The sequence below is a fragment of the Bufo gargarizans genome, chromosome 11 (genome assembly GCF_014858855.1).
Source record: "Bufo gargarizans isolate SCDJY-AF-19 chromosome 11, ASM1485885v1, whole genome shotgun sequence".
Taxonomy (NCBI): Eukaryota; Metazoa; Chordata; class Amphibia; order Anura; family Bufonidae; genus Bufo; species Bufo gargarizans.
In genome coordinates, this window is record NC_058090.1 from 94,982,516 (window position 1) to 94,996,451 (window position 13,936).

The following is a 13,936-nucleotide window of genomic DNA, read 5'->3' on the forward strand; positions in this document are numbered from 1 at the left end:
GGGGACTCGCCTGGTAGACAGGATTAGCGGATGCAGGATAGAGGCAACAACAAGTTCTTTGGATCAAACAGTTCAGTGTTTTATTCACACTTTAGGCAAGTGACAAAACAAGCAGTCATATTCAAACAAAAGTCACCGTGCGGTGTTGGTGGTAATTCACACCATGCGGCAATTCTGCCTCAAAGAGTCCTTGCTCATAGCAGCACCAACCTGTTTTCACACCAAACAGGTTGCAAGCCTTCATCCAGACACAAGGCTCTCAGATCCCAACACAGAGACCTGGCTTCTGAGCCCAGCTGCCTATTTAAGGACAGCCAGGTGCTGCCAAAACCTGGATCAGCATTTAAAATCCGGTCCGGTATTTGACCTCACCTGGCTGTAAATCAGCCCAGCAGCAGATGCTGGGAGGAAAATACCTGTTTTCCCAGACCAAACCTCTCATTGTGTCACAATGCCTACATTGTTCCAAGTCCCAACCCTGACCTTCACCTACAATACCGACCATCTATTTACTAAATGTTTGGCCCCATAATCCTCACCACAGCCCAAGAGAATATTTTGTAGTCACCATAAAATTCTATCACTCCTCAAAATTCCTCCAGGTGTGGCATTCATGTTGGCAGGACAATATTTAATCACTTATTCACTATCCTTGAGAACTTTTGCTTTATGGTTCCTTTGACATCCTTATTTCTTATACTGTAGATGATAGGATTTAACATTGGAGTCACCACTGTGTAGAGTATAGAGATGGCTCGGTCCCGATCCGGTGAGTAACTGTTCCGGGGACGTAAGTACATAAACATAATGGTTCCGTAGTAAAGAGAAACCACACTTAGATGTGAAGCACAGGTAGAGAAAGCCTTGTACCTCCCATTGGTGGAACGGATCTTCAAGATGGTGGTGATGATGCGAAAATACGAAACTGTAGTCAATAAAAAGGAGCAAAGTGCAATTATTCCTCCTGAGATGTACACGGCAACCTCGTTAAAGAAGGTGTCTTGGCAGGAAAGCTTAAAGAGTGGTGGCATCTCACAGAAGAAGTGGCTGACGTGGTGGGATTTGCAGTAGGGCAACTGGAAGGTTAAGGCAGCATGGATGATGGCATTTAGAAAGCTCACAATCCAGGAAAAAGCAGCCAAGCATACACATAGCTTCTTATTCATGATGATCTGGTATCGTAAGGGGTTGCAGATGGCCACATATCTGTCGTAGGCCATCATTGACAGCGTTATACATTCCGTAGCTCCCAACGCCAAGGAAAAATACATCTGGGAGGCGCATCCTATGAAGGAAATGCTTTTGTCTTGAGACAGTGTATTCACGAGAAGTTTTGGCACGATGGTGGAGGAGAAACAGATGTCAATGAATGAGAGGTTGGTGAGAAAAAAGTACATAGGGGTGTGCAGGCAGCTGTTGAGTCTTACCACCACAATTAATAGGACATTTCCTGACAGTGTGATTATATATATAATGAAGAATAGCAGGAAGTAGATTGCCTGAAGATGGGGGATGGTGGACAGACCAAGAAGGATGAATGACCTCACAGTTGTGTGGTTGAGCTGTTCCATTACACTTATCAAGATGTACCTGTAAAGGGGAAAATACATCACTTAGAGATGTGTGCCCGGGGAATCCTCTTTGTCCATTTCCAGGTCCTGCATAGAATTATTTCTGGAACCTCCTATGTGGGACCCAATACAACAAAATCACAATGGACCATATGGCTATCCTAGATAAAAAATTTATGGATGATGGACCATCAGTTAGGTGAGTTGGTGAAAGTTTACTACACTCATGTTTCTACCTATCTATCTATTACATATCTATCTGTCTATCATCTTTTTTTTTAGTCTCCTGCTACCCTTTAACACAACGTCCTCTATCACAGTGCAGTGTGCTGGCACTGTTAGAACTTGTAGGGCTGTGGTATCTAGAAACTGTCTAGCTCAGCTGTACACCTCTATGTGCAGGACTTGTGATTTTTTTAGACTGTGGTGGGATGTTACTATTTAGAAACGTAAAGAAAATTTCCCAAAGTTCACAGTATTGAGCAATGTTTGGCAGGCTTTCTGTTTCAGTTTTGACAGTTTTGAACTTCATTGTGCCTGTTCCTTTCATGAGCATGTTATTTTTAATTTTTTGCTTTTAACTGGAAAATACCTTAAACTCCTTTAATTCGACATTTGATAATCCAGAAGATTGTATTATCTGGCATTAGTTACCCGCGCAGAGTTGCTTGATGTTACTTTTCACAAACCAGCACCTGAACCGTTTTGACATTTATATTCTGACCCTATTGGCATAAGTCAGGAAAAAAGTTTGAATGCTATATTTCAAATCTTGTCAGGAGTCATGGGGGAGGAGCTGGTTCTTCTGGTTTGATGAACAGGCAGGCCTCTACCAGTAACTTATGGTGCATGCACAGTGATACAAGTTGGCTTCGGCCTCTTCAGTGTACTGCGCATGAGCTGGACACCAATCAAGCCAGGAGAGGGACCATCCAATGTGATTCTTCCAAGAAACTTCTACTTGCCCTGGACTCCTAACAGATAATGGTATGCTTCATTAAAACTTCTTTTCGTGACTTATACCGACTTGCTCAGAGTATACAAGATCATCATTGAGAAGCTGTCACCGTCCTGGATAGCAGGCTGGTGGCAGTGTAACCAAACGGACATTAAATGGGTTTTCTGAGATTTTGATACTGATGATCTATCTTCACGAGCGCCTGTGCCTTTTCAAACGGCTGATCGGCGGGGGTCCTGGGTGTCGGACCCTACTGATCAGATACTTATGACCTATCCTGAGGACATGTCATCAGGATCAAAATCTCAGAAAACTCCTTTAACAAACATCAACAGGTTGGCACGTACAATTGGCACAGAGCCGTGGCTCGCCAACTATGTGGGACAGCACCCTAAAACAGTCTATAGGAAGAGATTGAGAACAAGCCCTCCCATAGTGACCAGAGAGTGGTAGGGGAGCTATATGCAGAGCCTTATAGGTGTAAGTAATCTATAATGTTACTATCCTGTCATATCTGGGCTCTCAGCATTACCATACATCTGTCATTAACTCAAATATTAATGAGATGACTCTGCTGACTCTGCCCCTGTCTACACTGCAAAGCTGACAAGTGATCTGCAGTAAACAGGGGATGTCAGCTTAAAGTGTTTGCCCTATTTTTATAAAAACTAGAACATATCAGGTTTTTTTTAAAAATATTTTTACATAAAAATTGTATTTTTAGAATAAAAAGCTGATTTTAAAAGGTTGTTCCAGGTTGACAGGTAAATGAGGCACCTGACAAAGCCCATGGACGTGTATGATGGTGTTTCTAGAAGGGCATCCCCTTTAAATATGTGTGGATGATGCATGGTTTCTCAGTAGAAAATCTTCTAGTGCTCCCCGTTATCAGCCATCCAGCCTGGTCGTATTGTTCTTCAATGGATAGAATAACAGGAAATAAAGAAATGTCCGTTTTACAAAATATCTCAAGTGTTTCCAGAGCTGAGAACCTCCAAGAACCTCTTTCATGTACATGGACAAGTGTGACTGACCCTTTTAGTATTTTCTGAAGTTAGGAATAGTGTCCCTTCTCAGAGAAAAATCCCCAGCTCTCCAGAGGCAGGGGTCAGTCACACGTCTCTAACATTGCTTTCTTTCTCTTCCTGTTGCAATCAAGCAGAAGTCTTACTGGGAACTTACTGTTTCTCTTAGGGGATATCCATTTTTCTCTCTTTTGAGGGCAGGAATATAAATCACATTTTGGGGGACGTGATGAGATTCTGCTAATTTGCAATGCTTCTAACCAGCCCGACACTTAAAATTAGGGAGGAAATATTCTGTGAAATATTTTTTCTGCTATTCTGGGGTCTAATGGCAGCCATTACAGCACATGTTAACTTCACCATCCCGCTTATACTTCCATCATGGAAATAGTTTGAGCTGTCCCAGTATACATGATCACAGGATAGGTGTATGATTACTGGGGCTATCTATGTATTATCTGTCTGTCTGTCTATCTATCTATCTATCTAGGTATACATTACGGGATAGGTGTATGATTGCTGGAGCTCTATCTATGTATTATCTATCTCTCTATATCTATCTATCTATCTATCTATCTCATATCTATCTATCTATCTATCTATCTCATATCTATCTATCAAATGGTGTGCCTGTGGCTTAGGACATGGACAAACCTCCATGTCCTAACCTTGGTCAAACCTTGGAGTTTGAAGTTTGTGACAGATTGACCGATAATATAAACTAATTCAACATCATTCCCCCCCCCCAAAAAATAATTCAGTATCAGTGTCCTTTAGTCACCAGTGCAGCATTTCAATCCTCTCACTGGTACTGCTTAAGAAAAGTCCCAGTAAGGGCTCTTTCACACCTGCGTTCTTGTCTTACGGCATAGAGTTCCGTCGTCGGGGCTCTATGCCGGAAAAACCCTGATCAGTTTTATCCTAATGCATTCTGAATGGAGAGAAATCCGTTCAGGATGCATCAGGATGTCTTCAGTTCCGGACCGGAACGTTTCTTCGCCGGAGAAAATACCGCAGCATGCTGCGCTTTTTGCTCCGGCCAAAAATCCTGAACACTTGCCGCAAGGCCGGATCCGGAATTAATGCCCATTAAAAGGCATTGATCCGGATCCGGCCTTAAGCTAAACGTCGTTTCGGCGCATTGCCGGATCCGACGTTTAGCTTTTTCTGAATGGTTACCATGGCTGCCAGGACGCTAAAGTCCTGGCAGCCATGGTAAAGTGTAGTGGGGAGCAGGGGAGCAGTATACTTACCGTCTGCGCGGCGCTGCAGAGTGACGTCAGGGCGCCCCACGCGCATGGATGACGTGATCGCATGACAAATGCTTTCAGTACACTTGCGTTTTTCTTTTCCAATCGCCAATGCGACTTAGAATTTACAAATGGCGACAAGACTTTTTAGTCTTGTCGCCATTTGCGACTAGACCCTCCGCGGCAGCTCTGCAGTTGAACAGCGGTGGGCACAGAAGCTGATAGTTCTCTGCCCCGCCGCTGATGTTCTTCTCAGTCTGAGTCAGTGAGTCACAGCAGAGACGCCGGCAGCAGGGAGGGGAGGGACTCGGGAGGTGTGTAATCTGATCCTAGAGTGGAAGCTGCTTCTGCCAGCCCCTCCCCTCCCCGCCCACCAACCAATCAGAGCTGAGGCAAGGCAAGCACTAGCAGCTCTGAGTCACACACTGTACAGGAGTCTAAGAAAGAATCAAATGAGTCACAGGTGAAAAGAACTAAAGATCCGACTTGTGACTCATTCGATTCTTTCTTAGACTCCCTGTACAGTGTGCCCCCCCCAACACCCCAGTATAAGAAACATTGGTGGCACAGTGTGCCCCCCCCAACACCCCAGTATAAGAAACATTGGTGGCACAGTGTGCCCCCCCCAACACCCCAGTATAAGAAACATTGGTGGCGCATTGTGCCCCCCCCAACACCCCAGTATAAGAAACATTGGTGGCACAGTGTGCCCCCGCCAACACCCCAGTATAAAAAAAACATTGGTGGCGCATTGTGCCCCCCCAACACCCCAGTATAAGGAACATTGGTGGCACAGTGTGCCCCCCCAACACCCCAGTATTAGAAACATTTGTGGCACAGTGTGCCCCCCCCAACACCCCAGTATAAGAAACATTGGTGGCACATTGTGCCCCCCCCAACACCCCAGTATAAGAAACATTGGTGGCACAGTGTGCCCCCCCAACACCCCAGTATAAGAAACATTGGTGGCACAGTGTGCCCCCCCAACACCCCAGTATAAGAAACATTGGTAGCACATTGTGCCCCCCCAACACCCCAGTATAAGAAACATTGGTGGCACAGTGTGCCCCCCAACACCCCAGTATAAGAAACATTGGTGGCACAGTGTGCCCCCCCAACACCCCAGTATAAGAAACATTGGTGGCACAGTGTGCCCCCCCAACACCCCAGTATAGGAAACATTGGTGGCTCAGTGGGAAGTGCCAATAAGGGTTAAAAAATAATTTAAAAAAATTAACTCACCTCCTCCAGTTGATCGCGTAGCTGCCGGTCTCCTGTTCTTTCTTCAGGACCTGTGGTGATGTCACCAATGTTTATTATATTGAGGGGGGCACACTGCGCCACCAATGTTTATTATACTGGGGTGTTAGGGGCGCACTGCGCCACCAATGTTTCTTATATTGGGGGGGGGGGGCGCACTGCACCACCAATGTTTATCATACTGGGGTGTTGGGGGGGCGCACTACGCCACCAATGTTTATTATATTGGGGGGGCACACTGCGCCACCAATGTTTATCATACTGGGGTGTTGGGGGGGCGCACTGCGCCACCAATGTTTATTATATTGACCTTCTACTATGCATTCTGTAGTCAGAATGCTATTATTTTCCTTTAGAACCATGTTATAAGGGAAAATAATACAGTGAATAGACTTTCATCCTAGCAACCATGAGTGAAAATCGCACCGCATCCGTACTTGCTTGCGGATGCTTGTGATTTTTACGCAGCCCCATTAGCTTCTATGGGGCCTGCGTTGCGTGAAAAACGCACAACATAGAGCATGTTGCGATTTTCACGCAACGCACAAGTGATGTGTGAAAATCACCCCTCATGTGCACAGCCCCATTGAAGTGAATGGGTCCGGATTTAGTGCGGGTGTATTCCGGTATTTTGAATGCCAGATCCGGCACTAACACATTCCTATGGGAAAAAATGCTGGATCCGGCATTCAGGCAAATCTTCAGTTTTTTTCGCCGGAGATAAAACCGTAGCATGCTGCGGTTTTATCTTTTGCCTGATCAGTCAAAATGACTGAACTGAAGACATCCTGATGCATCCTGAACGGATTGCTCTCCATTTAGAATGCATGGGGATAAAACTGATCAGTTCTTTTCTGGATTTGAGCCCCTAGGACTGAACTCTATGCCGGAAAAGAAAAACGCTAGTGTGAAAGTACCCTAAAATATTAAGTTTAAATCCCCCCTTTCCCAATTTTACATATAAAATATATAAACAATAAATAAATAAACATATTACATAGCGCTGTCCAAACTATTAAATTATTAAAAAATATCTCCTATGCGGTGAGCATTCGCCTTGTCACCCCAAAAAAATAGGATAGGACTGTTCTATTATGGGCTGAATGTTTCATAAAATGCGAAATGCACGCGGCTTTTTTTGGTGTTGTTTTTTTTTTTGCGCGGTATTGAGTATCGCAATACTTTTTTATGGTGACGAAAGCGAATCAAAATTTTGGTATCAAAACAACCCTATGCCGATCTGATCGGCGTAGCGTTGTCACGATACCAAAATTTTGATTCGGTTTCGATTTGGCGACTAAAAATTTGATTTGGCTCCTAAACTTTTCAGTTCAGGAGCCAATGGCTACTAGGTATTTTTTTTAGTCTGGAGCACTGGCTGTTGACCAGTTGCGGTCTTGCTACCGAGGGCTTATACTGTAAGTAGGTAGGGAATGTGGGCTGTGTTCTAGGTCAAGGCTCACTGTCCGTGTCTGTCTCTACTTACAGGCATTACACTACCATCTATCTATCATAAAAAGGGAGGTGGACCCGCTTTAATCCCCCATGCAATGTTTCAGCCCAACACAATGAGGCTTTCTCAAGTACTTGAGAAAAGCCTCATTGTGTTGGGGTGAATAAAGCAGGTCCACCGCCCTTTCACTTTATTTAGGAGTGCTGTTTCTTTTTTTCTCTTTTGGATTATCTGTGACCTACAACCTACGGTTTAGGAGGGATTGCACTGAGATTCTCTTGTACTGAAAGTGCTGCTGCTATTTTGTTTTAATCTATCTATCTATCTATCTATCTTCTATCAACCTATTATCTATCTATCTCTCTATCAGATTAAACCATGCATGTCGTTCTTTGTACTTACATATAAGCACAATCTTCTTTATTCCTCTGAGTTGTCCATGGATGAGGTCTCCATATTGTAATAATCATCACAGGTACCGTGCAATGTTTGCAGCAATGGCCACAATAAAATCATCAATGTGATTTCTGTCCTCTTTATACACTATCGTACTGTGAATTTAGTTGGTGCTGTTTAGTGGGTTTAGATCTTCCCAGGTCAATTAGAAGTCCCTTATTCCTTGTAATTGGAGTCTCTACGGCATTAAAACCACTATCTGAAGATGACGAGAGTTTACTGCTATTATCCTTGTCAACAAGTCTAAATTTTATTTTATCAGCTAAAGTGTGTTATCTATCTTAATTTGGTATTTCTTTTCTTGTATCAGGAAAATGATGAAGACCAGTGCTACTTGTCACATGAATAACAGCCATAGTGCCCCAAAGCCACAATATAAGGTGGCTTGGCTCTTGAATGATGCAGACCTTCGTGGCCGAACAATCAGTGGCAAGACAATTTCTGAGTGGTCCTTAAACTAGGGTCCAAAAATATGCCTGAGGTTCCACCAGAGTCACGTTGTGCCAAAGTGACTGCTGGCTTTTGATCCCCCTACTATCCAGCTGTGAGTCTCCCTGCCACAGCGTGCCCTACCTATATGCCACTTTTGGGTTGCACCAGTGAGTTGGATGCTTCTATGCTCCTCAAAGGGTTCTTGTAGTTGCTACACCACTACCTCTCATGCCGGGGTGGGCTAGGAACTTAAAGTGGCCCTGGAAAAGAAATGTAAAAGTGGCCCCAAGTTGTAGGCGAGTGCAAATTGACAGAAGGTTAAGCAATACAGGTAGGCAGGGCCAACACAAGCCACAGGTAGGCAGCTACAACAGAGGTAGGCGGGGCCACCAATACCATAGTGCAGCCTACAATACCACCCCAGCAAAACTAAATACCAGAGTGCATCATCAAATTCTGCTGGCCAGGTTCATAAGTACTTGATGCCCCCTAGCATTAATACTGAGAGCATCAAATGGTAATGTACCTGGCTAGCAAACATGAGGAGGGCTCTAGTCCCCATGGTTGCCCAATCACCCTTGACTGCAAGAATGCAATATCCCCATGTCCATAACATACGCCTGCCCATACCATAACCCCACCGCCACCATGGGCCACTCGATCCAGCACGTTGACGTCAACAAACCGCTCACCCACACTACGCCACACACGCTGTCTGCCAACCGGGACTCATCCTTGAACAGAACGCCTCTCCAATGACGCCATGGAATGTGAGCATTTGCCCACTCAAGTTGGTTACGACGAAGAAATGCAGTCAGGTCCAGACCCTGATGAGGACGACAAGCATGCAGATGAGCTTCCCTGAGATGGTTTCTGACAGTCTGTGCAGAAATTCTTTGGTTATGCAAACCGATTGTTGCTGCAGCTGTCCTGGTAGCTGGCCTCACACGATCATGGAGGTGAACATGCAGGACGTGGAGGTCCTGGGCTGGTGTGGTTACACGTGGTCTGTGGTTGTGAGGCCGGTTGAATGTACGGTTTAGCACAGGAAAAGAACGTGACTTAAAATATACCTTTAATAAATAATGGGTAGTAGTACAAACAGTACCTATCAATTAACGATACGTGACGTAATCCTCTAAGGGAAGATATATGATAAAGCAGCGGGGAAAAAAGGAAATAATCAAGGAAAGAAGAAAAAGGAGGACGATCAGGGGACCACAGGGGATGCTATCCCTGTAATACCCTAGTTTGTCCTCAGCCCAGGGTCGCCCCCTGATAGCGGAGGTTCCCTATCCCCATGCCTAATCCTAAAGCATCCCTGTTAAAAACCCTATAATCAAGGGGTATAACATACAAGTTAGATGAACAAAGAGATGTTTCAAAGATATATAAATATATAGATTAAGTTAGGTACACCGCAGATAATCGGATACCGACACTTATAAGAAATTCTTTGGTTATGCAAACCGATTGTTTCTGCAGCTGTCCGGGTAGCTGGTCTAAGACGATCATGGAGGTGAACATGCAGGATGTGGAGGTCCTGGACTGGTGTGGTTACACGTGGTCTACGGTTGTGAGGCCGGTTGAATGTACTGCCAAATTCTCTGAAACGCCTTTGGAGACGGCTTATGCTAGAGAAATGAACATTCATTGCACGGGCATCAGCTCTGGTAGACATTCCTGCAGTCAGCATGACAATTGCATGCTCCCTTAAACTGCATGCAGCATGTTGGTGTCCGTCTGACGAAACTGAGTCAAACGGATCCGTTCTGACACACAATGTAAGTCAAATGGATCTGTTCTGAACGGATGCAGACGGTTATATTGTGAAAGTAGTCTAAACCCTCAAAACCACCCTGGATGAAACAGCTCTCTTGCACATGCCTGAAACATGTTTTCTTCAGCGGTGCTGTAGGTGTGCCAAACGTTTATGGAGAAAATCACATGCCAGCGGATTTTATCCATTATAAATTTCAGTATGTTATACTAACATAACTCCTGGACAGCATGGCTGCTGTCTTGGAGTTATGTTTGGCTCAGATCTTTCCTTTGCATCCCATATTCAATCACTGGCATTTGCATGTCGTCGGCACATCAAGAACATCTCCAGAATCCACCTATCTCATAGTAGAAATCGGCAAAACACTGGTTGTCGCTTTGATTTTTTTCTCTTCTTAACTACTGTAACTCATTAATCAGTCTTCCCCTCTCTAAACTCTCCCCTCGTCAGTCTGTCCTAAATGAAGGAGCCATGCTCATCTTTCTTTCCAACCGCTACACCAATGCCTCTAGCTTGTGTTACTTCAATGGTCGCCCATCTACCACAGAATACAGTCCAAAGTTTTTACCCACAAAGCTCTCCACAGTGCTGCACATCTATACATCTCCTGTCTCATCTATGTCTACTACCCTTCTCGCACTCCCTGAGCTGCCAATGATAACTCTCACCTTCAGGACTTTTCTTGAGCTGCACATACATTACTTGAAATTTCAAGTGAACTTAATGTGGCCTTTTGAATGCATATGGCCAACTGTTCAGTGTTTCAGTACTTTTTGTACAACTTGCTGTTCTCTAACAAGTAGCTTAACGGTAAAATTCACAACAGGTGTTTGATCCATGAATTGCCCAATAAATTTCCTGGTTCAATTATAATTGGTATTCAAACATTCCTCCTCATCATGCTGTTCACATTTTGACAGCATGAGACCAAGACGGCACCTAACAATTGATCAGCAGTACCTCTCCATTGTGAGAAGGGGACGTCCTTTGGCCACATCCCACACTGATGACCGCTTCATTTTAAATAGTGCCCTGTGGAACCAGATGATGAATGCCACACATTTAAGGGAGGTGAGAGACACCCAAGTGACACATGAGACCATTCAAAACCATTTACATCAGCGTGTTCTGTGTGCTAGACGACCTGCGAGGGTACCTGACCACACCACCAGGCTCAGACGTCAGCATCTTGCATGGACCAGGAAGTATCTATGGTGGATGAGGGTCCAGTGGGCCTCAGTGCTGTTCACTGGTGAAAGTCAATTCATGCTGAGCAGAAATGATGGCCGCCAACGATGTTGGAGACGACAAGAAGAGCCACTAGCCATTAGCCACTGTTGTCACCAGATGAGTCTTTGGTGGTGGTGTTACAGTGTGGACAGGTGTGTCTAGTCAATAAAGAACTGCCTTACTCTTTTGTGAATGGTACAGTGACAAGCCCATACTACTTGAATAACATCATTAATCCAGTCATTGTGCCTCTACATGAACAACACAGGCCTAATTTTATCTTCATGGAGGACAATGCACCAGATCATTGAGGTCGGCTCATTAGGGAACGGCTGATGGAGACTGGGGGACCTCAAATGGAGTGGCCTGCACTTTCTCCAGACCTGAATCTCATTGAAAACCTATGGGATTAGCTGAGAGTAGAGGCTCCTAATTCTGTACCCCAGAACCTCAATGACCTGAGGGCCGCCTTTCAAGAAGAGTGGGATGCCTTCCCTCAGCAGACAATAAGGCAACTTGTGAACAGCATGAGGCATTGTTGTCAAGCTGTAATTGATGCTCAAGGCCACATGACAAGTTTTTGAGACATTGACATTTTTGTGGCGGTACACCCAGCACTGGTGTTGGCTTTTGTTTAAATAAATTGTTTGAGATGAGGAAATTACCATTGCTGCTTCTACTTAAATTTCATGATATATCATCACTGTAGTGGGAACTTTTTAAGTTTTCCATAAATTTCACCCGAAAGCCAAACTTTTTGTGAGTAGTGTACTCTCTGGACTGAGCTGCCCCAGGCAATCAGTTAAATTCCCAAATTCATTGGCTTTAACCGTGTCTTAAAAACACATCTTTTTTTAGTCAAGCTTATCATGTTTCCTAAACTGACTCTTCCCTGTTTACCCACACCTCTTTCATTCTTCCAAACTGAACACCATCATCCAACACTAATCCTCACACTCAGTGTGCTAGCTCATGCCGCTATGTCTACTCTGTTTGGTACAAAGATGGCTGGACCACTTTATAAAACAATCAATTTTATTTTTTTGTCTCACCCCCGTTGCCCCAAAGATAGTAAGCTCTTGCGAGCAGGGCCTTTGTTCCTAGTGTTTCAGTTGTATATTAGCCTGTAATCCTGTGATGTCCATTTTGATTTGTACACGTACCCCCTGAATTGTAAAGCACTGCAGAATATGGTGATATATAAATTTAGACTATTGTTATTAAAGATAGGAGGTATGCTTCAGTGTTCTCATCAAACAGCTCCACTTAACTTCCTGAAGTTAGGGGGAGGTGAAGGAATTCTCACAGATAGACTTTGAAAGTGAATGGTTTTACTTCCTGAGAATCCACAAAGGAGAAATATTCTTATTTGCACAATCATCGTTACTGGTTGTGTTAGATTCCCCTGTAGTAAAAATTGTAGGGAACTTCCCTAATTCCTCGTCTCTCCTCATGTTGAGAATGATATGGAGATATTTGGTTTAAAAGAAATTTCCCTTTCATGGTACAGGAAAATATAAAGTAGTTGTTATTGTTCACATCAGCAATCAGTGAGAGTTACTGGAAGGAGAATCGTTAGTGTTTTATTATTAGGAAGCTAATGACATGAATGTGATGAGCATCCCCAAATAAATACATTCGCTTTCCAGGATTCTGTAATTGGGTCTGATATTTATTACCTTGTATCAGGGGGTTTCTTAACTCCATGTGTAGGGTAGTGATAGTTAGGGGCGCTGCCACTAGCAATTTGATAAACAATCATGGATATGAGGGAGCTTAAAATATAACTTTTACTAATATACCTTTTAAGAGAAAAACCGCCACGTACAGATAATGAGGATATGGCTTAAAAAGTATGGAACAATCTTACCAAGAACCAGATGGGTGAGTTGAATACACCTGTATATAGAAAACCTAACTCGACCAACTCACTCCTTCGATGGGAAAGCGAACACCCGCTCCCTCTCAAACGCGGGATCCCTAAGGGACAGTATCTACGCTTAAGACTGAACTTTTCCAGTAAGAAAGAATTCTTACACCAAGCGGCTGATTTTCACCAAAGATTCTTGGCAAGAGGCTATCCTGATCGCGTGCTTAAATCAGCATTTAGATCAGCCCTAATGGAAGAACGTTCTACTCTCCTCACCCCCAAACAGAAACCAGTACCATCTAACAAACTGATTCGCCTGATAACCTCTTATGATGGTGAAGCCAAGTCCATTAAAGGCATAATCAACCAACACTGGCACATCCTTTTGATGGATCCGGATCTGAGGGAGGTTCTGGGAGATTCTCCAAGCATATCCTACAGACGAGGAAGGAGCCCACGGGATCGATTGGTTCAAAGCCAATACACCCCACAACCATCGTCGGGCTGTGCCTGGCTCCAGAACCCGAACCGGGGCTGCTATGGTTGCAGCGGTTGCATTGCCTGCCCATAGATTAAGACTGGCAATTCATTTATGAGTAATGTTACTGGTAGGGAGTTTGCCATTCGTGACTACATCAATTGTAAGAC

At 44.2% G+C, this 13,936-nt stretch overlaps 1 protein-coding gene across 1 annotated transcript; it reads right to left on the reverse strand.

Moving 5' to 3' along the window:
• Positions 1-635: 635 nt before the first annotated feature.
• On the reverse strand, positions 636-1,580 carry LOC122921422 (olfactory receptor 5V1-like). The gene has a single exon (XM_044271399.1). It carries the CDS (start codon positions 1,569-1,571, stop codon positions 636-638), a length of 936 nt encoding a protein of 311 aa, XP_044127334.1. The 5' UTR covers positions 1,572-1,580.
• Positions 1,581-13,936: the final 12,356 nt, after the last annotated feature.

What these genes read in the sequence shown, in the direction of transcription:
- LOC122921422 (XM_044271399.1), bottom strand. Translation starts at nt 1,571, where the DNA reads ATGGAACAGCTCAACCACACAACTGTGAGGTCATTCATCCTTCTTGGT.